The sequence below is a fragment of the Papio anubis genome, chromosome 14, assembly GCF_008728515.1.
Source record: "Papio anubis isolate 15944 chromosome 14, Panubis1.0, whole genome shotgun sequence".
Classification (NCBI taxonomy): Eukaryota; Metazoa; Chordata; class Mammalia; order Primates; family Cercopithecidae; genus Papio; species Papio anubis.
Window position 1 is genome coordinate 62510706 of NC_044989.1, and position 26887 is coordinate 62537592.

General features: G+C 41.6%; 1 protein-coding gene across 4 annotated transcripts in view; it reads left to right on the plus strand.

Annotated features, from left to right (window-relative positions):
- COMMD1 (copper metabolism domain containing 1) overlaps positions 1–25116 on the plus strand; it is a 241074-nt gene extending 215958 nt beyond the window's left edge. For 3 of the 4 annotated variants that reach the window (XM_017947570.2, XM_017947568.2, XM_017947569.3), the window contains exon 3: positions 24885–25116. In XM_017947570.2, coding sequence (XP_017803059.1) covers positions 24885–24995 — 111 coding nt within the window. In that variant the 3' untranslated portion in view covers positions 24996–25116. The remainder of the gene's footprint in view (positions 1–24884) is intronic. The other variant, XM_021924869.2, reaches the window with a different exon arrangement.
- The last annotated feature ends 1771 nt before the right edge of the window (positions 25117–26887 follow it).

Here is a 26887-nt window from a genome sequence, read left to right on the forward strand (position 1 = left end):
GACACTCCAACAAGGACAGGTTAACAAGAGAAAAGCATAATAAATTTATTTCATCAAAGCTTTATGTGACAGGGGAGGCTTCAGAATGAAGATCCCAAGACATAGGGAAAACTGTCTGTTTTTATGCTTAGGTATGATAAAGAATGGACAGTTGCGTAGAAATGTACATAGGGTATATTCTAATGGTAATAGACTGAGGGGGGAAACTCAGCAAGGCCTTTCTGTTCAGATTCTTATTGGCCTGTCTGTGTAGCATTCCTTCCTCCCAGATAAGGGGCAGGACCCTCTGGAATAAGGGTTTAGAAGGGAGAGAGTGACCTTTTTAGGTTTTATGGCTTGCTTTGAGGGAGAGGGGTTCTAGTTTCTGTGACCCACCCTGGGGAAGAAGAATTCTGGTTTCTATGACTTGAAACGGGAAAGAGGGGAGGGAGACAGGAGGGCAGGAGAAAGTCAGAGGCTTGGCTTCTGAGGCTACTTCTGGGGCCATCCAGTCTCTTTTAGTTAAGAGTACTCAGCATGCCAAAGTGCCATGCTTTGGCGGGGAGGTGTTGAGCCCCAATAGTCCCATTAGTAGTCATCAATACTTTCAAGTCCCTTTAGTTCAGAGCTTTCAAAGAGGTGCCATTTTTCAAGGTCTGTGTGTACCATGAAGTGATAGAGGTTGGGAAGCACTGCTTTATTAAATTGTATTCATAGTCAGATTCAGGACTTCAGTAAGAAGCCTTCTACACGGTAAGTTCTTTGGTAATGTAGGTGAGGAAGATACACTGATGTGTTTGAACCAGTACATCAGCAAGTCTACTTTCAAGAAAAGCAAGTGCAGAAATCCAATTTTAAAAGGTTAAGAAGGGCTTACTGTTTAGTCCTGAGACTTTGCCAGTTTCTTCATGGTTGAACCTGGCCTTTTCTGATTCCAAATATTTGAGTGCAGTGGGTGGTCATGTTGAATAAAGACCTCTCTTAAGACGGGAAAAGAGGGCAAACAGTGTGCCTGGTCCTTACAGGGAGAAAAAGACTCTTGGAAGAGCACAAAGCTCTCAGGATGTTAAGTAACACTGTAAAAACATGCAGGAAGGGATTTATGTTTTGGGGCTTGTCATAGCCTGAAGCAGTTGGTGCTGTTCCCTAACGTGAGAACTTTTTTGTTTCTCCAGAACAATGTCAGGCCCCAGGAGTCTTTCACATGACTGTTTGTCACTATTAAGAGCCAAGTACCTGTTTTGAAGAAAACAGAGCTGGTAGTTAAAATGTTTAGCAGAACAGCATTTACATGCAAAGACTCTTTTCTAACCCTAATCTTCAAAATGCTCTAAATATACTGAACTTTTAAGCATTATATTAAGATCTCGTGAGTGATGCAGTGGAGTGAACTGAGAAGAGATTTTTCTCCTTGAATTAACAATGTCTACAAAAGAATATATGGGCTGGGCAGCCCATGCCTATAGTCCCCCTACTTTGGGAGGCAGAGGTGGGAGGGTCACATGAGGCCAGGAATTCAAGACTAGCCTGGGCAACATAGCAAGACTCTATCACTACAAAAAAATAAAAAATAAAAAAATTAGCTGGATGTCGTGGTGAGTGCCTGTAGTACTAGCTACTCAAGAGACTGAGGCAGGAGGATTACTTGAGCTCAGGAGATCAAGATTATGATGAGCTATGATTGTGCCACTGCACTCCAGCCTGGGCAGCAGAGCAAGACACTTTCTCAAAAAAAAAAAAAAGTATATATGATTTTTTGGAAATTTCCGATAGAGCCATTATGGTTTTTATTTTTATTTTATTTTTATTTTTGAGACAGAGTCTCTCTCTGTCACCCAGGCTCACTGCAACCTTCGCCTCCTGGGTTCAAGCGATTCCCCTGCCCTAGCCTCTTGAGTATCTGGGATCACAGGCACCCGCTACCACACCCAGCTAATTTTTGTATTTTTAGTAGAGATGGGTTTCACCGTGTTGGCCAGGCTGGTCTCAAACTCCTGACTTCAGGTGATCCACCTGCCTTGGCCTCCCAAAGTGCTGGGATTACAGGCATAAGCCACTGTGCCCGCCTGGCCTGAGCCATTATATTCTAAGAAATAGATGCTAACATCCTTCTGGGTATAGTATGTTCATCATCATCACATTGATTTAGCCTGCAGTTGTTTAATAAGTATTTCTCAGGGGCAGACTCAGACTTAGGGCCTTTGCTCTATAAGTGGCAGAATTATTGGAAGTTTCATTTTATATTTGTGTTACAGTATTTTTACTCTTCATTGATGAAGAGAAATATAAAGGCTTTGCTTTAGAATTTTCTTTTCTCTTTTCAGATGGCAAATGTAAACCCTCATTACAGCCCATTTATGAGGATATAATTTTCCATTAGCTTTGCTGGAGGCCTGTCCTCTCAGTTTGAAGTGAAGGATTCAGGGATTTTTCTGGTTTGTTTCATGTTATATTTTTATCCCTAGGTAGCATTTTACTTTCATTTGAAGTCCTGATTGACAGAAGGAAAAACAGAAAAATGATAGAATACTTGAGTAATAACATAGAAAACTCCAAATTATATTTGATCCCAAATCTCGAGGTGGGTTTATAGTTCTGTACTTTGAAGAATTGATGCAGCTGCTGTAATTCTTGTTTTGTTGTGTTCTAATCTCTTACATAGAGGATTGACTGAACATAAGTAGAATAATTTTATTGGTATTTTCTCAGAGGTGGAGAGGATGAGATTATTATACTAAAACAATAGATTGGAAATGTTCTGCATACCACCTCCCTGGCTGTTATCAAGAGGGCAGGGGAATTATGGAAATGAACTGTGAGTGGTGTCTTAACTGTGGACTTCCTGGTTTTTCAGTGTTATTTTTGAATATTAAAATTATCTCCCAGTTTGATTATAAGAAAATTGCTTGATTTGAATACTCTCCTCTTCTTTTAGGATTGCCAGTGATGGGTAGACAGGAAAGACAGAGTTTGCACCTGAGCTCTGGACCCTGCTTTTAGTCAGTGCTCATTAGCAGTCCCCTAAGCAGGCTCACGTTCTCAGCTGCTCCAGACTGAAGTCTTGTTTGTGTTTGGTGCCCTGTCATACTCTCCACTCTGCTGCACTGGCCAGTGTCATGCCCAGAGCTTGGAGGAAAGGAACACACTTGACTCTGGTGCCTCTGGTATTCTTCCACTAGCCAATGCATGTGTTGTACAGGCAGCAGCAGGGTATCAGGAGGTAGCCATTAGGAACATCCAGGAAGCAGGATACTGCTGCAGATTTCAGGCTGGCGGTGAGGTTCCTTGGTCAGACTAGATTGCCAGGGGTGCAGTGCATTAGTGTCAGAGTGAAGCACTTATTTTTCCCTTTGGGAAAGTAAACAGAGATAGTGCTTAATTGGCCAATATTTTTTAATATTGTTGAGTATGAGATACTATGGTAAAAAATCAGAGGTGTAAGATACAGTTTTACCACCAAAAAAACTGTGAAGTTGCTTTAAATGCATTATCATTAAATTCTCACAACAACCTTATTTGTTAAATCAGTTAAAACCACTCTTTTGCAGATTAGGAAACTAAAACCTAGCCAACCACACAGCTAGAAAGCGGTGGAGTCTTTATTTAGATTTCTGTTTAGGTCGGTACGATTTCAAAGCCTATGTTCACTAATCACTGGGAAGAGGAACTAGTCAATAGATTAGGCACACACACACATAGTGTGCAATATTTCTCACGTTTATAAGATCATTAAATTTTCCACTAATTCAGAGGAGGGAGAGGCCTGTTTGACTGGAGTATCAGGAAAATCTTCATTAAGAAAATGGAACTTAATCTAGGCCTTGAAAGATAAAGAAGTAGTGAGGACATTCAATGTGGGAATAATAGTGTGAGTAAAAGATAAAAGAGTTATGACATCTAAATCCAGTATGTGATTATAGATTTGATTCTGGGAAAAAGTCTATTTAGGGTATTACTGGGGCATTTGATAAAATTTGAATATAGACTGGATTAGATAGTATCTGTCAATATTATATAACTGTGGCTGTGTAAGTTAGGACATATATACTAAGCTAATTAGAGATAAAGGGGCATGACATCATGTACTTCCAAGTGGTTGTGTGTGAGAGAACGACAGATAAAGCAAATATAGTAAAATATAAACAATTGAACAATTGGTGAATCTGGGTAGAATATAGGAGAGTCATAAAATTGGTGGGTTTTTTTTTTGGGGGGGGGGGTTGTTTGTTGTTGTTGTTGTTGTTGTTTTGAGATAGGGTCTTGCTATCACCCAGACAGGAGTGCGTGATCTTGGCTCACTGCAACCTCTGCCTCCTGGGTTCAATTGATTCTCTCACCTCAGCCTCCCAAGTAGCTGCAGGCATGAGGCACCATGCCTAGCTAATTTTTGTGGTTTTTTGTAGAGATGGGGTTTGCCGTGTTGCCCAGACTGGTTTTGAACTCCTGGGCTCAAGCAGTCCATCTGCCTTGGCCTTCCACAGTGCTGGCATAACAGGCATAGCCACTGCACCCGGCCCTGTTGTATTTTTTATGTGCTTGAAATTATATAACAACAGTATTTCAGATGTGTTACACTTTATAAGTGTGGCTAAAATTCTTCAGAAACCAGCAAAACCCAACTAAGGCATCTCAGCTAGGACTATATTCTGTTCTTGCTTCCTCCATTGGTAAAGAAGTTGCCAAACCAAGTTGGTGAGATAAACAGAGACTATAATTTTACAGAGAAACTATGTTAAGTTGTAGTTAAGATGTTTTTCTTGGCTGGGTGCGGTGGCTTATGCCTGTAATCCCAGCACTTTGGGAGGCTGAGGCAGGCGGATCACCTGAGGTCAGGAGTTCAAGACCAGCCTGGCCAACATGGCGAAACCCCATCTCTATTAAAAACACAAAAATTAGCTGAGCATGGAGGCATGCGCCTGTAATCCCAGCTACTCGAGAGGCTGAGGCAGGAGAATTGCTTAAACCCAGAAGGCGGAGGTTGCAGTGAGTGAAGATAGCGCCACTGCACTCCAGCCTGGGCAACAGAGCGAGGCTCTGTCTCATTTAAAAAAAAAAAAAAAAAGGGCCAGACGTGATGGCTCACGCCTCTAAATCCCAGCACTCTGGGAAGCTGACGCAGTCGGATCACCTGAAGTTGGGAGTTCCAGACCAGCCTGACGAACCTGAGCAACATGGAGAAACCCCATCTCTGCTAAAAATACAAAACTAGCCAGGTGTGGTGGCACATGCCTGTAATCCCAGTTACTCAGAACGCCAAGGCAGAAGAATCGCTTGAACCCAGGAAGCGGAGGTTGCCGTGAGCCGAGATCATACCACTGCACTCCAGCCTGGGCAACAAGAGCGAAAACTTTGTCTCAAAAAAAAAAAAAAAGAATGACAAAAATGAACCTTGCCTCCAGTTCTGCTGCTGATGGTAATAAGTAGCTATATACTGGATCCTCCCTGCCTTCCTCTTTGCCCCCACACATACCCACAGAAAGAAGGAATAAGAGACCACCTTGCCTCATAATAGGAACTGAGTCTCTTTATAACATGCTTCTCTGCCTGGGTCTCATGCACATATTAACTCAGCTGGGCTGCTGCCATCACACTGCTACATTCATGCTAGAAATCTACCAAAATGGATGTACTCGTTGCCTGTCCATAAAGTGGTTTTTATAGGCTACTTAAGGTTGACTGTGAGTGTTAGACTGGCAATACCTTGCTTTCCTTTGAGTCTTTCTTAAAGTTAACTGAATCTTAGAATAACATTTACATGTGTATACTTAGTGACTATTAATGATGGCGTTTATGTTCTATATGGATGTGAGTCAGGATTGTGAAACAGTTAAGCGCTCAGGTCCTGAAGCCAGATAGATCTGGGTTTAAAACCAGCTCTGCTACTTAGGACTTGTGTGGCTTTGAACAAATTACTCCTTATCTTTCCTCACTTTCCTCATCTGTAAAATGGGATAAAATTATTCTCACTAACTGAAATAACACATGTACAGCACTTCACATAATGCTTGACATTTTATATGTGTTGAATAAATGTTAACCATTGTTAGTTATCATTATCATTATTTTTTGTTATTTTGTGTGATTTCTGGCTCCCCCTGAATTTGCTAATGTCTTCCAATTTGTCAGACTTTTCCAAAATCTCTCCTACTTCTGTCTTCCATGCTGATTTTTCTTTAGTGGCTTTTCATTTTTTAGGCATTTTGTTTTTCCCAAGGGTCCAGAAGTGATTCCTGTACCCTGCCCCCTACTCCTGCCCCCAACTTTTCTATTCTCTCCACTGCTTTCAAAGAATGAGTGGTGTCCAAGTAAGAAAGTCTGTTTCTTCCCTAGTTGGGACCTGATTACCTACTCTGTCTTTTGTAAAGGATGGAACTTTTAAACCAAGTTTATAGAATTGTGTGCAATTTTAAGTAAATGAGGTCTTACTTTCTTTTCCTCCCTAACTTAGATCAGAAGTATATCAAAGCCCTTAAAGTCCATTGCATTTTCTGTTAAAACCTTTCTGCCAAATATGACTGAAAGAATGTGCTTTGGGTTAGATGGGCAAATTCTGTCATTTTTACAGTTATTCAAAGTGCCTTACCTTCTGGCTTGATCTCTTCCTGTTTAACAGTTCTGTTCTAAGGATCAAATGAGATTATGCATGTGAAAGGGCTTTCTAAACTGTGAGGCACATTGTTAATGTGAGGGATGATTATTGCATTTGAACAAAGGCCCCAGCAACCCAAGTGATGTCAGAATTCAACTTTAGATAATAAAGCAACCTCCTATCTTCCTGTCTGCCTAACACCACCTCCAGAAGTTTGCATGAAGCTATTTGAGCTAGAGAGATTGGTGACTAACTTCATGCAATGACTACAATCCTTTCTCCTAATCCCTCATTCCCATATTATTCTCTCTCAGGATGCTGTGCCAGATCCTAAGTTAGTCTTCAGGGCTAGACTTTGGGATATAGCATGGCAGTCAAGGCACTTAATAGGATCTCGTTGTAGGGATTAGCAGAGATTTCTTTTGTGCCATTTTCTAATCCCCTTCCTCACAGGTTTTATCCTGGCAGTCCCCGTAAATTAAATTACATTTCAAAATCAAGTTCAATGAGGGTGAGACCAGATATGGCTTCTGCCAAACTGGGCTGGCAGACCTGGGCAGTTAAGCAGATAGCTTTGGTCTGTGTGTGTTTTTCTTATTTCTGGACTAAATATCAGAAATTATTATTTGTATCATATGGGCAGCAAATCAGGAAATAGGTGTGAGATCATCACCATCAACCACAAACACTTACCCAGATGCTTGATAAGCACAGGACCCTCTAAGCACTGGGGAATATTTTGTTGCATCCCCCCAAAATTCATATATTGAAATTCCAGCTCCCAGTACCTCAGAATGTAACTGTATTTGGAGATAAACACATAAAAAGGCAGTTAAGTTACAATGAGACTGTGGGGCAGGGGGAGAGGGGCTCAAATCCAAAATGACTTGTGTCCTTAAACACACACACACACAAGACACCAGCTGTACCTGCACACAAAGAAAAGGCCATGAGAGAAAAAAGCTATCTACAAGCCAAGGAGAGGCCTCAGGAGAAACCACACCGGCTGACACCTTGATCTTGGACTTTTAGCCTCCAGATCTATGAGAAATAAAATTTCTGTTGCATGAGCCACCCAGCCTGTGATATTTTGCTGTGGCAATTCTAGCAAACTAAAACAGAGAATAAGAGGCCACCTTGCCTCATATATAAACAGAGATATAAACAGATAGGAAGAGGTTTTGCAGTGGGAAACCCAATAAAATTAATGCTCACAACCCATACAACTCCACCCCAGCCAAAAAAAAAAACAAAAAAAACAAAATCCAAAACTTTTTTTCCCCAAATCAGCATTTTCTGAATTTGAAAGTCCTCTTATCCTTGGTCATTTCAATATTTGCCCTCCTTACATAGCTTTATTTGCTTTCTTTAGAGAAGGGTCAAGAGAAAGGCTACTTTCTGACTATGCCTCTTTCCGCCTAATGGTGCTGTCATAAGTTAACTTCGAGAAACCACACTGAGAAAACCGGGAATAGATAGATGGCAGAACAAGTTGGTGATGCGTTTTGTTGGAGAAGAACTGCAATCCCAGAATTGGTTTGATTAGTACCACTTCTGCTTTCCTCCTCTGCCAAGGAGTTTCAAATTCATCGCTGATGCTGTGTTCCTGTTTTCGTATTAGATGTATTATGATGTTTCCCCGACTTAATCTGTAGATTATCATCCTTAGAAAGCAAGTACTATTGCATATTTTGTTCAGCCTATAGTGATGTGCATCTGTTCAGGCAGCTCTGGATGACATTGTTTATTTTATTATTATTATTATTTTTTTTTCTTTTTTTATTTCCTTTCGAGACAGTGTCTCACTCTGTTGCCCAAACTGGAGTACAGTGGCCCGATCACAGCTCACTACAGCCTTGACCTCTGGGCTCAAGCAGTTGTCCTGCCTCACTCAGCCTCCTGAAGAGCTGGGATTATAGGCGTGTGCCACCACACTGGCTAATTTTTGTATTTTTAGTAGAGACTGGGTTTCACCATGTAGCCCAGGCTGGTCTTGAACTCCCCAGACTGAAGTGATACACCTACCTTGGCCTTCCAAAGTGCTGGGATTGCAGACGTGAGCCGCTGCACGCAGCTGTGGATTTTTTTTTTTCTTTAATTCCTCTCTGTTTCTTTCATGTAAATATATTGTAGTTTGTTTATCAAAGTTGTTTGCAAATGAGTTGTTGCAAATAGAATGAACCTCATCAGGAATGATGAGGGGCCCTAATCTGAACTTCAAACTAAAATCAACAACACTCTCTTTTTAATGTGCTAAGAGTTTTGTCATTTTGGTTTCTTTGAGATTTAAGTGAAATTTATTTCTCGTTCAGTGTGATTTGCCTTTCAGCTCTTCAGTGGTTGTTCTTCAGGTATGCTGTCCATTGTCATATGGGAACTAGTTCTACTTAGCCAAAAATAAGATGAGTTCCCACACACAAACCAGAGCACCTAAAAATAATTTTTTAACCAAATGTCTTTCGGCCAAAGTTTTTCAAAATACAGAAAATTCTTTTTTCTTTTCTTTCTTTTTTTTAGAAATGGAGTCTTGCCCTGTCAGCCAGGCTGGAGTGTAGTGGCGCAGACACAGCTCAGTGCAGTCTTAACCTGTGCTCAAGCAGCCCTTTTGCCTCAGCCTCCGAAGTAGCTAGGACTATAGGCCTGTGCCACCACATCTGGCTAATTTTTGTATTTTTTTTTTTTTTTTTTTTTTTTAAAGAAACAGGGTTTTGTCATGTTGCCCAGGCTGGTCGTGAACTCCTGAGCTTGGGCAATCCACATACCTTGGCCTCCCAAAATGCTGAGATTACAGGTATGAGCCACCATGCCCAGCAAAATACAGAAAATCTTAACAGGTAATCATTAAACACTCCCTAAAGGCCAGGCACAGTGGCTCACACCTGTAATTCCAGGACTTTGGGAGGCCGAGGCAGGCAGATCACTTGAGTTCAGGAGTTCAAGACCAGCCTGGCCAATGAGGTGAAACCCTATCTCTACTAAAAATACAAAAATTAACTGGGTGGGGTGGCATTTGCCTGTAATCCCAGCCACTTCGGAGTCTGAGGCAGGAGAATCACCTGAACCTGGGAGGCGGAGGTTGCAGTCAGCCAAGATCATGCCACTATACTCCAGCCTGGGCAACAGAGTGAGACTGTTTCTCAAACAAAACAAAACAAAACAAAACAAAACCCTGCCTAGAATGAGAAGTTGTAAAATGAACTAGGACGTGATGTTTTGAAAAAACATAGGACTGGGCGTGTTGGCTCATGCCTGTAATCCCAACACTTTGGGAGGCCAAGGTGGGTGGATCACTTGAGGTCAGGAGTTTGAGACCAGCCTGGACAACGTGGTGAAACCCTGTCTCTACTAAAAATACAAAAATTAGCCAGGCGTGGTGGTGTGCACCTGTAGTCCCAGCTACTTGGGAGGCTGAGGTAGGAGAATTGCTGGAACCAGGGAGATGGATGTTGTAGTGAGCCAAGATTGTGCCACTGCACTCCAGCCTGGGCAACAGGAGTGAGACTTCATCTCAAAAAAAAAAAGAAAAAACATAGAAATTAGCCATTTGTTTATTTATTTATTTTGAGACGGGATCTCTGTCACCCAGGTTGGACTGCAGTGGCACAATCACAGCTCACTGCCGCCTCGATCTCCTGGGCTCAGGTGATCCTCCCACCTCAGCCTCCTGATTGGCTAGGACTTCAGGTACCCACCACCATGCCCAGCTAATTTTTTTGTATTTTTTGTAGAGATGGGGTTGCCATGTTGCCCAGGCTGGTCTCAAACTCCTGGGCTCAAGTGATCCGCCTGCATAGGCCTCCCAAAGTGCTAGGAAATAATAGGCATGAGCCACCACACCTGGACATATTTAATTTTTTACAGCCCTTTAATGCATGAGAAATTAGCCAGTTATTTAATTGTATTTAACTTTTGTATTTATATAACTTGGCTACATTTTGTTTTATTTTGTTGGATGTTTCTAAAATCCCTTTGTAAATGCTTAAGTCCTGGTGCTTATGTAAATCAATACGGAATCAGGTATTTCTAATTAGTTCCCATTCTACCCTGTTAAATGTATACCAATTGGGTTTGAAAGTATCAAAACTCAGGAGTCAGATGTGAGTCAGGAGTTAGCTGGTGACAGGTTGAATCAAAGAGGTGGGAAATTCTGGGCTTCACATAATTGGGGAAAATCTCTAGGTTTCTTTTTCCTTTTTTGTTTTTCTAGTAGTGAAACAAAGATTGGTGGTACCTTTACCTTTTTTTATCCACTGGCCTATAACAGGGAACAGAGTGTATGTCAGACTGCTTTGAAATCTCTAGGGGAAAAAGAGTAGTGATTACTCTTGGTTTAGCTGTACATAATTCATCCAACCAAAGAACCACTCATTCTTGCAAGATCAAAACTATTTTCTCCCTTTCAGAAACAAGGCAGGGTGGCCTGGGCCAAAATACATGTTCCTTTTGACCACATATTGGCAGGACAGGAATATCTATCTAGCTTAATTATGGCTCTAGCTTTTTTCTAACCAAGAAATCTCAAACCAAAAGAAGAACCTCTGGGTCCTGTTCTTGGCACAGTCCCACTTTCTCTCTTCTTGGAAATTTAAACAACTTTGAATGGATAGTGTTTTTAGAGTCTTGCCTTGTTAGCGCACAGGCCCTGAGCCTGCAGATAAAAATGGAAGCACAGCAGCAGTAGGGTATGTGTGTGTATGTGTAAATTCAGACTTTGGTTTTTATTGAGATTATCTTGCTAATGCCCCCTTTGTAAGGTTCTCTAAGTTTTCTTGATGCCTAGCAGCCTTGGTAACTGAGTGATTAGAAAGGCATGGAAGCCAGGTGTGTTGGCATGCACCTATAATCCCAGCTACTCGGGAGGCCAAGCCAGGAGGATTGCTTGACCCAAAGAATTCAAGACTAGCCTGGGCAACATACCAAGACCCCTTAAGAAAAAAAAATATTTTTAAGCCGGGCGCGGTGGCTCACGCCTGTAATCCCAGCACTTTGGGAGGCCGAGGCGGGCGGATCACAAGGTCAGGAGATCGAGACTACGGTGAAACCCCGTCTCTACTAAAAATACAAAAAATTAGCTGGGCGCGGTGGCGGGCGCCTGTAGTCCCAGCTACTCAGGAGGCTGAGGCAGGAGAATGGCGTGAACCCGGGAGACGGAGCTTGCAGTGAGCCGAGATCGCGCCACTGCACTCCAGCCTGGGCGACAGCGTGAGACTCCGTCTCAAAAAAAAAAAAAAATAAAAAAAAAGAAAAAAAATATTTTTAAAAAAGAAAGGCATGGGCCGGGCACGATGGCTCACACCTGTAATCCCAGCACTTTGGGAGGCTGAGGCATGCAGATCACAAGGTCAGGAGTTCAAGACCAGCCTGGCCAATATGGAGAAACCCCTTCTCTACTAAAAAATACAGTAACTATCTGGGCATGGTGGCTCACACCTGTAGTACCAGCTACTTGGGAGGCTGAGGCAGGAGAATCGCTGGAACCCAGGAGACGGAGGGTGCAGTGAGCCAAGATTGTACCACTGCACTCCAGCCTGGGCAACAAAGTGAGACGTGTCAAAAAAAAGGAAAAAAAAGAAAAGGAAAGGAAAGGGGAAAGGAAAGGAAGGGAAGAGAAGGAGAGAAAGAAAGAAGGCAGGCAGGCATGGAGCGTATGGATCAGAGAATCTGAGTAACTGAAAATATTTTACCTATGGATCTGTGTATGTATCTGATAGGAATTATAGACTAAGGAGAGGGATTTGCCTTTGTTACTTTCCTGATTATTTTATATCTTGTGCTTTGCGGGGTTTGGTCCTACACCCCCTAGCCCCAGTCCCTCTTAATGCTTTAAGGCAGACTTCATGGTTCATTCTTCCTGGGATAAAATTAATCTCTTGATTTTTAAGTAATAGAAAGGTGTTAATGACCTCTCCTGAGAGTACTTATGTTTTAAAAACATAATCTAGGCTGACAAGGACTACTAACAGTAGTCCTAGTCATCGAAGGAAGGAAAATATTTGGGAATTAAAATATTTTTCTGCCTTAATTGCACCATAAGGTATGATTTTCCAAAGTAGTGTGAAGTCACGGTTAAAGTTCCTCCCAGCCGGGCACGGTGGCTCACACCTGTAATCCCAGCACTTTGGGAGGCTGAGGCAGGCGGATCACAAGGTCAGGAGTTTGAGACCAGCCTGGCCAACATGGTCAAACCCTGTCTTTACTAAAAATACAAAATTAGCCGGGCATGGTGGCACACACCTGTAGTCCCAGCTACCTGGGAGGCTGAGGCAGGAGAATTGCTTGTGCCTGGGAGGCGGAGGTTGCAGTGAGCCGAGATCATGCCACTGCACTCCAGCCTGAGCAATGGAGCGAGACTCCATCTCAATCAATCAATCAATCAATAAAGTTCCTCCCAATAGCTCCTATCTCCTTTTCCAGAAAATGTTTTGCAGAGCTGCTGTGATATGGTCAGATTAACCAGTTTAAGTTCACTTTGTTTTTCCATCTTGTGGAAATATCTAAAAGATGGACCAACAAAGGAGGGGGAAGACAAGCAGCAGAGGACCTGGCTAATTGCTGAATAATTAAGATCTGATGTTATTTTATTTTAAAAATGCCTTTTGTTTGTTTGTTTTTGAGACAGAGTCTCACTCTGTTGCCCAGGCTGGAGTGTAGTGGCACCATCTCAGCTCACTGCAGCCTCCGCCTCCTGGGTTCAAGTGATTCTCGTGCTTCATCCACATGAGTAGCTGGAATTACAGGTTTGTGCCCCCAAGCCCAGCTAATTTTTGTATTTTTAGTGGAGATGGGGTTTTACCATGTGGCACAGGCTGGTCTCAAACTCCTGGCCTCAAGCAATCCACCTGCCTTGGCCTCCCAGTTTTGCCATTTTATATTAAACCTGTGTGTGTCCCTTGGAAAGCTGATCATTTAGATTTGTTTAGCAGTAACTTACATCAGTGATAGATCTGAAATTTCCTAGATACCAAATGTCTCTTCCTTGAGTTTCTAGGAAGCCATTTGAAAGTTCATGTTTCTTGTAAAGTTTATTTTTGAATAAACTTTATGGGAATGCAGGCTTTTTAGTTTTTAAGTATTCTAACACTGTCATCAGCTGTCCTCACAAAAATCCTTTGAAATGCCTGTATGACATCTCCAGAAAAATCAGTAATTGTCCAGTGATGATTAATGTTTTTGTATTACACTAATACTGTAATATTTAGCCCTTTTCTGGGAGATTGTGAGAATATGGATAAACACTTCCTCCAGAAGATTCTGTGGCTCTGAAAGCACCTGATAGGTGCTGAGGCACTGCTCTGTTCATTTATTAGAGTAAATTCTGTTACTTCCTGCAGACTCTATCTTAGTCCCACATGGCTCTCAACATGATGTGGGTATCTATTGAGTTTGGGGGTGAGTTATTTTAATTTAATTGCTCAGTAATTAAGTTGCAGTCCTAGACTGACTGATGTCAGTCCTTTTTCAGCCTCAGTAGGATGACTTGATTGTGATTTGCAGTATGATTTTTTTCTCTTTTGTTAGCATGCGCTCTGAACATAGTAGATGTGGGACTTATTGGCTGTTGTGTTTGAAATGAGAATGCATCTGGATAAAAATGGCCTGAATAAGGACCATTGGTAGTAATATTTATTGGTTAAAAGAAACTTTGTCAAAGGCCAAAGAAAAAATATTATGTCACACATTTTCTTTTTGTTAAGTATTGTTTTAAGATACAGCATAAGCTATCCATTGTATAAGAACAGGTTATAGCAACAAGGCCATGTTTCAGTTATCCAGGACTTTTGATGCAAATTCTCTCTTTTTTTAAATTTTTATTTTAAGCTCTGGGGTACATGTGCAGGATGTGCAGGTTTGTTACATAGGTAAACGTGTGCCATGGTTGTTTGCTGCACCTATCAACCCATCACCTACATATTAAGCCCAGCATGCATTAGCTGTTTTTCCTAATGCTCTCCCTCCTCCCACCTCACCCCTGACAGGCCCCAGTGTGTGTTGTTCCCTCCCTGTGTCCACGTGTTCTCATTGTTCAGCTCCCACTTATAAGTGAGAACATGCGGTGTTTGGTTTTCTGTTCTTGGATTAGTTTGCTAAGGATAATGGCTTCATTTTCTGTTCCTGCATTAGTTTGCTGAAGATAATGGCTTTGAGCTCCATCTATGTCCCCTGCAAAGGACATTATCTTGTTTCTTTTTATTGCTACATAGTATTCCATGGTGTGTATGTACCACATTTTCTTTATCCAGCCTATCATTGATGGGCATTTGGGTTGATTCCATGTCTTTGCTATTGTGAATAGTGCTGCAGTGAACATATACATACATGTATCTTTGTAATAGAATTATTTATATTCCTTTGGGTATATACCCAGTAATGGGATTGCTGGGTCAAATGGTATTTCTGGTTCTAGATCTTTGATGAATCGCCACACCATATTCCACAATGGTTGGACTAATTTTGCATTCCCACCAACAGTGTAAAAGCATTCCTATTTCTCCACAACCTTGCTAGCATCTGTTGTTTCTTGACTTTTTAATAATCGCCATTCTGACTGGCATGAGATGGTATCTCATTGTGGTTTTGATTTGCACTTCTCTAATGATCAGTGATGTTGAGCTTTTTTTCATGTTTGCTGGCTACATGAATGTCTTCTTTTGAGAAGTGTCTGTTCATGTCCTTTGCCCACTTTTTAATGGTTTTTTTTTATTGTAAAGTTAAGTTCCTTGTAGATTCTAGATATTAGGCCTTTGTCAGATGGATAGATGGCAAAAATTTTCTCCAACTCTGTAGGTTGCCTGTTTGCTCTGATGATAGTTTCATTTATGAGAGCCATTTATGACAAACCCACAGCCAATATCATACTGAATGGGCAAAAGCTGGAAGCATTCCCCTTGAAAACCAGCATAAGACAAGGATGCCCTCACTCACCATTCCTATTCGACATAGTATTGGAAGTTCTGGCCAGGGCAATCAGGAAAGAGAAAGAAATAAAGAGTATTCAAATAGGAAGAGAGGAAGTCAAATTATCTTTGTTTGCAGATGACATGATCCTATATTTAGAAAACCCTATGGTCTCAACCCAAAAGCTTCTTAAGCTGAAGCAACTTCAGCAAAGTCTTAGGATACAAAATCAGTGTGCAGAAGTCACAAGCATTCCTGTAACACCAACAACAGGCAAGCAGAGAGCTAAGTCAAGAATGAACTCCCGGCCGGGCGCGGTGGCTCAAGCCTGTAATCCCAGCACTTTGGGAGGCCGAGACGGGCGGATCATGAGGTCAGGAGATCGAGACCATCCTGGCTAACACAGTGAAACCCCGTCTCTACTAAAAAATACAAAAAACTAGCCGGGCGAGGTGGCGGGCGCCTGTAGTCCCAGCTACTCAGGAGGCTGAGGCAGGAGAATGGCGCAAACCCGGGAGGCGGAGCTTGCAGTGAGCTGAGATCCAGCCAGTGCACTCCAGCCTGGGTGACAGAGCCAGACTCCGTCTCAAAAAAAAAAAAAAAAGAATGAACTCCCATTCACAATTGCTACAAAGAGAATAAAATACCTACGAGTACAGCTAACAAGGGAAGTGAAGGACCTCTTCAAGAAGAACTGCAGACCACTGCTCAAGGAAATCAGAGAGGACACAAACAAATGCAAAAACATTCCATGCTCATGGATAGGAAGAATCAATATCATGAAAACAGCCATACTGCCCAAAGTAATTTATAGATTCAATACTATTGCTGTTAAACTACTATTGACATTCTTCACAGAATTAGAAGAAAGTATTTTAAAATTCATATGGAACCAAAAAAGAGTTTGTATAACCAGTACAATCTTAAGCAAAAACAATAAAGCTGAGGGCATCATGCTACCAGATTTCAAACTATACTACAAGGCTACAATAATCAAAACAGCATGGTATTGGCACAAGAAAAGACACATAGATGAATGGAACAGAATAGAGAACCCAGAAATAAGACTGCACATCCACAACCATCTGATTTTCAACAGACCTGACAAAAACAAGCAATAGGGTAAGGATTCCATATTTAATAAATGGTGCTGGGAGAACTGACTAGCCATATGCAGACAATTGAAACTGTACCCCTTCCTTGTGCCTTATATAAAAACTAACTCAAGATGAGGCCAGGGGGCCAGGTGTAGTGGCTCACGCCTGTAATCCCAACACTTTGGGAGGCCAAGGCAGGCAGATCATTTGAGGTCAGGAGTTTGAGACCGGCCTGACCAACATGGTGAAATCCCATCTCTACTAAAAATACAAAAAAAATTAGCCAGGTGTGGTGGCACATGCCTGTAGTCCCAGCTACTCAGGAGGCTGAGGAAGGAGAATTGCTTGAACCCAGAAGACAGAGGTTGCAGTGAGCCAAGATTGTGCCACTGCACTCCAGCCTGGGAGACAGAGTGAGACTCCATCTCAAAAAAAAAAAAAAAAAAAAAAAGATGAGGCTGGGCATGGTGGTTCATGCCTGTAATTCCAGCACTTTGGGAAGCTGAAGGAGGCAGATCACTTGAGATCAGAAATTCGAGACTAGCCTGGCCAAAATGGTGAAACCCCATCTCTACTAGAAGTACAAAACTTAGCCAGGCATGGTGACATGCGCCTTGTAGTCCCAACTACTTGGGAGGCTAAGGCATGATAATTGCTTGAACACAGCAGGCAGAGGTTGCTGTGAGCTGAGATGGTGCCACTTCACACCAGCCTGAGTGACAGTGTGAGACTCTGTCTAAAAAAAAGAAAAAAAAAAATTCTCAAGATGGTTTAAAGACTGTAAAACCCAAAACTATAAAAACTCTAGAAGAAAATCTAGGCATTACCATTCAGGACATGGTCACAGGCAAAGATTTCATGACGAAATCACCAAAAGCAATTGAAACGAAAGTAAAAATTGACAAGCAGGATTGAATTAAACCAAAGAGCAAATTCTTAATGAAATCTCATCTTAGTTGTTGATGTTGTTGTTCTCCTCCTCCTTCTCCTACTCTTCTGCCTGCCTCCCTCCCTCCCTCCTTTCCTTCCTTTCATTCTTCAGATATCAAAGTGCTACCATATTAGATATTTCAAGTCCGGGCACAGTGGCTCACGCCTGTAATCCCAGCACTTTGGGAGATTGAGGCAGGTGGATCACGATCAAGACCATCCTGGCCTACATGGTGAAACCCCATCTTTACTAAAAATACAAAAAAATTAGCTGGGCATGGTGGCACGCACCTGTAGTCCCAGCTACTTGGGAGGCTGAGGCAGGAGAATCGCTTGAACCTGGGAGGCAGAGGATGTAGTGAGCCGAGATCACGCCACTGCACTCCAGCCTGGGTGACAGCAAGACTCCAACTAAAAAAAAAAAAAAAAATTTTCAGTATCAAACGATAATAGAAAAAATCAAATATTGGTTCTAGCTTGTCCTATTATTTATTTATTTATTTATTTATTTTTTTGAGACGGAGTTTTGCTCTGTAGCCCGGGCTGGAGTGCAGTGGCCGGATCTCAGCTCACTGCAAGCTCCGCCTCCCGGGTTCCCGCCATTCTCCTGCCTCAGCCTCCCGAGTAGCTGGGACTACAGGCGCCCGCCACCTCGCCCGGCTAGTTTTTTGTATTTTTAGTAGAGACGGGGTTTCACCGTGTTAGCCAGGATGGTCTCGATCTCCTGACCTCGTGATCCACCCGTCTCGGCCTCCCAAAGTGCTGGGATTACAGGCTTGAGCCACCGCGCCCGGCCATTGTCCTATTATTTAATACTTGGAGGGCAACCTTCTTACCAACCTAGGCATGATGACAATCCTTGCTGTGCTCAACCTTGGAGTTTGTACTTGGTGATTCTATGTTTCAGCAGTCTAAAGAGACTTAGCTTTATGTGTGTACTGTTGGCTTTGTGAACCAGAAGAAATAGTGATTGAGACCAGTAAATAAAATAGGAAATGAAGAAACGATACCCTACATAGAAAATATTGGAAATATCAGAGGAATTAATATAATAACCTCTCTCTCCTCTTGCCTGAACCCAACTGTAAGGGGTGACACAATTTTTTGAGAACAGCCTCACAGGACATGGAATAAGACAGAGACGGGAAGATAATGAATATGAAAGGACAAATGGAGAATAATCAGCACAGTTTTCAGGAAAATATGAAATTTTAATTGGGGCCAGTGGTTCCTTAGGAAGGAAGTTGGATGATCTTTTGCTACAGAGAAGCTATTTCTGGGATTCAATGTCTCTTGAAGTAAAGGAGCAGTATCAATGATAGTTGTGAGAAAGCCACAGAAGTGTGGGAATGAGTGGTGAACACAGGTTTACTTATGAAGATGTTTTGAACTTCTCTGGCAGGCAATGTTCAGTGCTACTGGGTTTCTTATTTATTATATAATTGCCCTTCAAGGAGCCATTGCCAATTTTAATGTCTGCCATATGTGTTCTTTCTTGAGTGCTTGCTCTCCCTCTTCCTCTTTCTCTTTCTCTCCCCTCCTTCCGCTGTGGTTAAACACAGAAGACAGTTGCAGAGTTGTGGGTCAAAGGGTTATTTTAAGCATATGGAAGGTCAGTCCAAACAGAGGATAGACTTTATGGCCAAAGTTTGTGCTCAGTAAAGAGTCCCTTTATGTCAACAAATGAAATTAAAAGAAAAATCTGGGGTAATAAGCTTTATGAAACATAGCCAGCTTTATGTGTTGTTTTTTGGTTTTTTGTTTTTTTGTTTTGAGATCGAGTCTCATTCTGTCGCCCAGGCTGGAGTGCATTGGCGCAATCTCGGCTCACTGCAACCTCCCTCTCCCAGGTTCAAGCGATTCTCCTATGTCAGCCTCCCAAGTAGCTGGGATTACAGGTGCACACTTATGTGGCCTTTTTGAATCAGTATTGGTTAGTGAAATTCTAAGGCATCCTTTCCCACTCTCACCCTCCATCCCCCAACTTTTACCCCCAACTTTTATCATTTTTGAAAGAAAACACAAGACATTAGAGCCAACATTGCCAATGTTATATTATAATCCTAAATATGATCCATAAATTAGGGGATAAAGCTTTGTGAAAATTTTGCATGGAAAGTAGTATTACTGCAGAAAATATAGGACTGTTGTTTTATTTTATGTTGAATTTGTTCTAAATGGTTCTGTTTAAGTATTTAATATGTGATAAGTCTTTTATTTTCTGTTTTAAGCATTTTGTCACTGTAGGATTGTTTTGCAGAAGAGTTGCTCAGGACCTAGATAAGGAAGTTTTTAAAATGGACAATTATGCACAAAGAGGTTATGGTGTGTAGATGGATAAAACCAAACATTTGCTTACTAACAGCCTTCAGTTATTCTGTAGACTAATAATCTATTCTACTCTCTAACCTTGCTAGCAAGTGAGTTTAAACTAAAGCATTAAAGATTTAGGCTTGACCAGTAAGAGTTCCCTGAGGAGTGTTGAGTGGTTATCAGGGAAGGAGTTGCTTAGGAATATGTGAGATGGCCTTCTCAGGAAGTGTTAGAGCTGGCTTGGTTTTTTTGTTGGTTTGGAGAGAGAATCCTCTCAAGGGTTTTGTCATAGGATTTTGTGACTTTTTAAAATTTCCACTTGGAGAGACAAAAATTTGAATATTTTGCCTTGGCTTTCCATTGTAATTTGGAATGGCTATTTAAACTGTTGAGTTTAATATACTGCTGTACTCCCCAGGATCACAAAGTACATGTTCTTGATAATGATGTGCTTGCTTATCTGCTAACCACATTCTGACTCTACTCCATACTGCATCCTTTACTGAAAAGAAACAAGTTTGATTCTTGACTCAGATACTTAAATACAGGAATTTTAGTCGAATCATCTCTTATTTTTATCACCATTTAAGCCCAAGATGACCATGAAAAAAGTAACAAGTGTTTCATATTGCTCTTGTACCTTCTGCCTCTGGCTTGATAGGCATCATTTTTTCTTTTCTTTTCTTTTCTTTTCTTTTCTTTTCTTTTCCTTTTCTTTTCTTTCCTTTTCCTTTTCCTTTCCCTTTTCCTTTTCCTTTCCCTTTCCCTTTCTTTCTTGAGATAGGGTCTTACTCTTTTGCCAAGGCTGGAGTCCAGTGGCATGATCTTGGCTCACTGCAGCCTTGACCTTCTGGGCTCAAGCGATCCTCCTACCTCAGCCTCCTAAGTAATTGGGACTACAGGCACATGCCCACCATGCCCAGCTTATTTTTATACTTTTTGTAGAGATGGGGTTTTACCATGTTGCCCAGGCTGGTCCGAAACTCCTGGCTCAAGCAATTCACCTGCCTCAGCCTCCCAAAGTGTTGGGATTACAGGCATGAGCCACCACCCCTAGCCCACATCTGCATTTGTAAAGATATATATACACACATATATATATGTGTGTGTGTGTGTATATATATATATATTTTTTTGAGACTGAGTCTTACTCTGTCGCCCAGGCTGGAGTGCAATGGCACGATCTTGGTTCACTGCAAATGAACAGAGGCCTCCTGGGTTCAAGCAGTTCTCCTGCCTCAGCCTCCTGAGTAGCTAGGATTACAGGCACCCACCACCACGCCTGGCTAATTTTTGTACTTTTAGTAAAGACGGGGTTTCACCATGTTGTTCAGGCTAGTCTTGAACTCCTGATCTCCTGATCCGCCCGCCTCGGCTTCCCAAAGTGCTGGGATTACAAGCGTGAGCCACTGCGTCCGGCCTCTAAATATATTTTCAAGTGCATCAGATGTATTTTCCATAGGGTACTGCAGCCAAATGCAAAATGTGAAGAAATGTCTACATGTTAAGCCCCAGTTTAAAGGCTCTTGAATTCCTTATAAGATATTTTGATAGCATAACTAGATGAAAGTAGGCCTTGGTAATACAGTTGTAAGTAAACAATTTCAAGTGTCATGTATGTTTATGTGTCGCTTTTGAAGGCTGTTAATGTGTTATTATTTCAAGGGGAGAAAGGTGAAGATTGGGATGGAAAATACATCTATTTAACTTTGGACTTCTTTATTTAGCCCACTCTTTCTCTCTAGTATTTGGCATTCCTCAAAAATAAACTGAGCTTCATTCATACATAGAGGTCCAATCACAAATGAGTCCTGAAACCTACAACAAACTAATAATCCCTTAGTCAGAAAAGATCCTGGCTATTTATAAACAAGCTTTACTCAGTTGCTCCTATCTCTATGAATATTGTTCCTGGTAATCTCTTTGCCTATAAATAGAAAACCAGGTGATTTATTACTGTAACTTACTTTCACTGAGGTGAAATATAAGCTACATCATCTTTTTTATCAATGTCCTTAATATATATGTTAGTTACTGGTAATCACTAATTTCTAGACTATTGTGTCCAAGGCCAGATGTTTAAAAAATTGTTTTAGGCCAGATGCAGTGGCTAACGCCTGTAATCCCAGCTCTTTGGAAGGCTGAGGCAGGCGGATCACTTGAGGTCAGGAGTTCGAGACCAGCCTGGCCAACATGACGACACCCTGTCTCTACTGAAAAAAAAAAAACACAAAAATTAGCCAGGCGTGGTAGTGCACGCCTGTAATCCCAGCCACTCAGGAGGCTGAGGCAGGAGAATCGCTTGAACCTGGGAGACAGGTTGCAGATCGGGCCACTGTATTCCAACCTGGGTGATGGAGGAAGACTCTGTCTCAAAAAAATAAAAAATAAAAAAATATTGTTTTAAAGTCAAACTAAAGGCCTCAGTGAAAATGAATGAAGAACAGGCTTTCACATCTGAGACCTGTTCTGAATTTTGCCAACTGAACTGCCTAATTTGTCATAAATTTGCTTTTCTTTCCCAAAGGAGATAACCCCTCCTACAGCTTGAACACTTATCAGTATTCTTTCTTTGTTTAAACTTGGTTTTTGCTTTGGACCAAATGAAAACTTGTCAAAGTTTCTAAGCTCACATATGAGACTGCACTTCTCTCCTATCCAAATACATGTTTGAGGACAGGACTCCTATAGGCAAGGAGAGCTGCCTTCCCTCTCGTTGGAAGCCTTTCATCCGAGAGGCCCCTTCTTTCCCTTTGTACTTACTTCTCCCTGGGGGATATTCACTGCCATCCATGTAGACTCAGCAGCTTAGCAACAGCAAAATCGACTCCTGAATATTATTCTAGCTGATGGCAAAGTGACACCCTCCTGAAGAAGCTTGTTGGCCTTCCTTTCCTACCCCCATCACTTTGGAGATGGGGGTAGGAAATGCCATAGTATTGTAGGGGAGGAAAAACTTTTTCGCTGCCTTCTTAGGTTCGTGTATAAGGCCTGCAAATTAAACTGACAAAAGTTTCACAGGAGAAAAAAAAATTACAAATTTTACTGATGTCAGTATTTTTAATTTTGTATGCACACAAGCTTAACAGAAAAAAAAAAAAAAATGAAAACCCAAAGAGGCAGTTAGACTTGAAAGCTTGCATACCATTTTAACAAAGGAAGATAAATTGTGGAGAGAAGTGACTGTGACTAGACAAAGGAAAAAGGGTTTGGTCTTCTAAAGGTGGTAAATTATGGGAATTAAATATATGGTGAGTCTAATGGTAGATAAAGAGTTATTTTACTAAGGTTTGTGCAGACTCATCATGGTGTCAGCTTTCCATCTTTTTCATGCCCATAAAACTTCCCCAGAGAGGGATTTATGGCAGTTCTCACTCTTTTTTTTTTTTTTTTTTTTTTGAGATAAGGTCTCACCCAGGTTGCTAGGCTCACTCCACCTCTTGGGTTCAAGCAATCCTCCAACTTCAGCCTCCCAAGTAGCTAGGACTACAGGTGCACACCACTATGTCAGACTTTATTTTATTTTATTTTTTATTTTTAGAGATAGGGTTTCATTATTATTGCCCAGGCTGGTATTGAACTCCTGGCTTCAAGTGATCCTCCTGCCGCAGCCTCCCAAAGTGCTGGGATTACGGGCATGAGCCACCATGCCTGGCCTGGCAGTTCTCATTTTTTAGAAGTTTCTGCTCTTGGCCAGATAAGGGAAACTCCAAGACTTCTTTTTCCATCTGTTAAGTCTCGATTGCCTTCAGTGCAAAATTACCTATATGCCAGAGTGGCATAGTTGGGGCTGGTATATTCTGATACTTTTCAGTAGTTAGAGAGGAAAATACAGAGAAAAGAACATTGACTTGGTGACTGTCATCAACAGAGGTACATTAATTAGCCACATCATTTAACATGCCTGGGGCTTAATTTAATTATCTAGAAAACAAGGCAATTGGATTATATGCTCTGTAAGGATTCATACTGCTCTAAAATTACTTGATTATTGTTCTTAAGGATTTTGAATGTAGTTGCTCTTAGATACATAAAATATATCCTTGTCTCTCAAGATAATGCAGATGTAGAATTTGTCCAGTGTACATGAAATTCCTGCTACCATAACTCAGAGATCTTACGACTGGGCAACATACTGAGCCCTGCCCCTCCACCATCTCTACAAAAAAAAAATTTTTTTTTAAATTAGCTGGGTGTGGTTGTGCATACCTGTAGTCCTAGCTACTCAGGAGGCTGAGGTGGGAGGATCGCTTTAGCCCAGGAGTTTGAGGCTACAGTGAGCTATGGTCATGCCACTGCACTCCAGTATGGAGGGGGAAAATAATAGAGAGGAAAAACAAAATCTTATTTCTTGGTATCTACCATCTACCTAACTTCGTCAGATTGACTGACGAAGCCTCACAGAGGGAATGTATTTAAGGGAGCTGTGAGGAGGGTTGGCTTGCAGCAAGTGGAAGGGCCCCAGAAATGTTTGTTGCTAGTTCAAGATCTGGTTATCTCTCAGTTATCTGGCTCATGTTTCCCAAGCAACTTGTCACAATTTCCAGCATAACCACTAAATCCAAGTTAGCTCACTTCCCAGACTAACTCAGAGTCCATCAGAGTCAGTCAAAATTCTCTTCATTTTTGTAACCCAAAGTGCTGTGGAGACAGTAAAGACTTCGGAGTCATCCAGAGCTGAGAGTTCACCATCTGATTCTGCCTTTTTATGGCATTTATTTTTGGTACAGGTTAACCTCTTTGTGCCTCAGGGTCCTAATTTTTAAAACTACTCAAGTTCTTACCTTAAAAATTATTAGAGGATCATATGAGATGACAAAGAGGAAGAGCTTCTCATATGTCTCCTAGTGAGAACATCTGATATTTGTACGCCTCTTATTTATTAATACGAAACACCATCATAAAAGCACTTTTATTTAGAGCATTATGTGGATATGCTTTGCTGGGTAAAATATCACTTCGATATTAAGGTCTGAGCTGGGCTTGCTGGTTTGGGACCCTGGGTATTTTGAGTTTGGTCATGCCAGATGGCCTTGGCTATCTTGTGGTTTCCCTCTAAAATATCCTTTTATGTTTTCCAGGAATCTGAATTTCTGTGTTTGGAATTTGATGAGGTCAAAGTCAACCAAATTCTGAAGATGCTGTCAGAGGTAGAAGAAAGTATCAGCACACTGATCAGCCAGCCTAACTGAAGATGACGTATGAAGGAGTTGGAGTTGTTGAAACCAAGGTGTTCATGATCCCTCCCCGCTGACCTTTTTTAAAAAAATTCTTGTGCCTGCATTGGTATTAAATCCTCGCATTCAATCTTCCCGCCTCTGCTTGCTGAGATTTCTTTTTTTCTAGCTTTCATTTACTCTTACAGTTGTTCCATTGCAGAGGTTCTCACTCTTCAGTGTGCATAAATGTTATAAGGGGTATTTGTAAAAGCATTCACTTTTTTGTTGTTATTGTTAAATTCAGAGTCTTGCTCTGTCACCCAGGCTGGAGTGCAGTGGTGCAGTCATGGCTCACTGCAGCCTCAAGCTCCTGGACTCAAGCGAGCCTCCCATCATCTCAGCCTCTCAAGTAGCTGGGACTATAGGTCCATGCCACCACTCTCGGGTAATTTTTTTTTTTTTTTTTTTTTGAGACAGAGTTTCACTCTTGTTGCCCAGGCTGGAGTGCAATGGCACAATCTTGGCTCACTGCAACCTCCGCCTCCCAAGTTCAAGCAGTTCTCCTGCCTCAGCCTCCTGAGTAGCTGGAATTACAGGCATGCACCACCATGTCCGGCTAATTTTGTATTTTTAGTAGAGATGGAGTTTCTCCATGTTGAGGCTGGTCTTGAACTCCTGACTTCAGGTGATCCGCCCGCCTCGGCCTCCCAAAGTGCTGGAATTACAAGCGTGAGCCACCACGCCCGGCCTAATTTTTGTATTTTTTGTAGAAATGGGGTTTCACCATGTTGTCCAGGCTGGTCTGGAACTCCTGGGCTCAAGCGATCCTCCCACCTTGGCTTCCCAAAGCCCAAAGTGCTGGGATTACAGGTGTGAGAAAAGTATTTACATTAAAAAAAAAAAAAAAAAAAAAAAAAAGCAGGCTTCCAGGGCCCTATCCCCAGAGACTTGGATTCAATAGGATTGGGGCGAGAGGGATCAACGGTGGAAATCCTTGATATAGTGGTTTGTCCTGGGTGGGGTTTTAAGAATTTATACATGATAAATCATGCAGGAATTATTTTTAAAGTAGAAAAAAAGCTTTTATCATGTAAATATAGGGCTGACCAAAGTGCTATGTCCTTAGCTGAGGCATAGGAGCACCTGCCTAACCTAGAAAAGATATACCTGACCCCAGTTAAAACCTGAGATGCTTCTGAAACTGATTTGGGCATTTGGATTAGTTCTGCTTAAATCTGGGGCAGCTGATTTGATCTGAACTACTGAGACTCAGGTTTTTCTGGAACCTAGAACTAAATTGTTCTCACAACAAAGGGACTCCCTTCACTTGCCTCAAGTCAGGATCGTGGGAAGGGGCAGATGTCTGCTGAGATTGACGTGAGGTCTTTTACCTCAGAAAATTTTACCTGAGTCATTAAAATAAAACCCCTTTCAAAAAATTTCTTTAAGAAAAACTAGTATAATAAAAACTAGGTCCTACTAGAGAAGTTACCAAACACCAAGAATATTCCAAAGGAGGAGGCTGTCAACCAGCATATTGAGGCTATGGTCCTTGTTGAACAGGTTTTGTCATCTGATACTGATAATATTTAGAAATCTAAGATGCCTTTGGGGTATAATATGTTCAAAAAATGTGGTTCTCTTGGTCTGTGGTTACAGCATATGTCCATGCTAATGAGTTTGTTTCAGGACAGGAATAAGTCCTCTTCTGTTAAGCAGTTTCTCCTAAATCAGTTTGGAGACATTTCAGAAGCTCTTCCAACACCCAAGCTGAAATTATTGACTTCTTCTCTGATTAAAACCATCCCAGCAGTTGGCAAACAATAACCAGAAGGTTTTCAATGTGGCCCCTGTGGACCCTTCAGAAAACATCTTGAAACAGTGCTGTAAAAATAGTTTCAAGAAAGGAATGTGGTTTGGAAAAA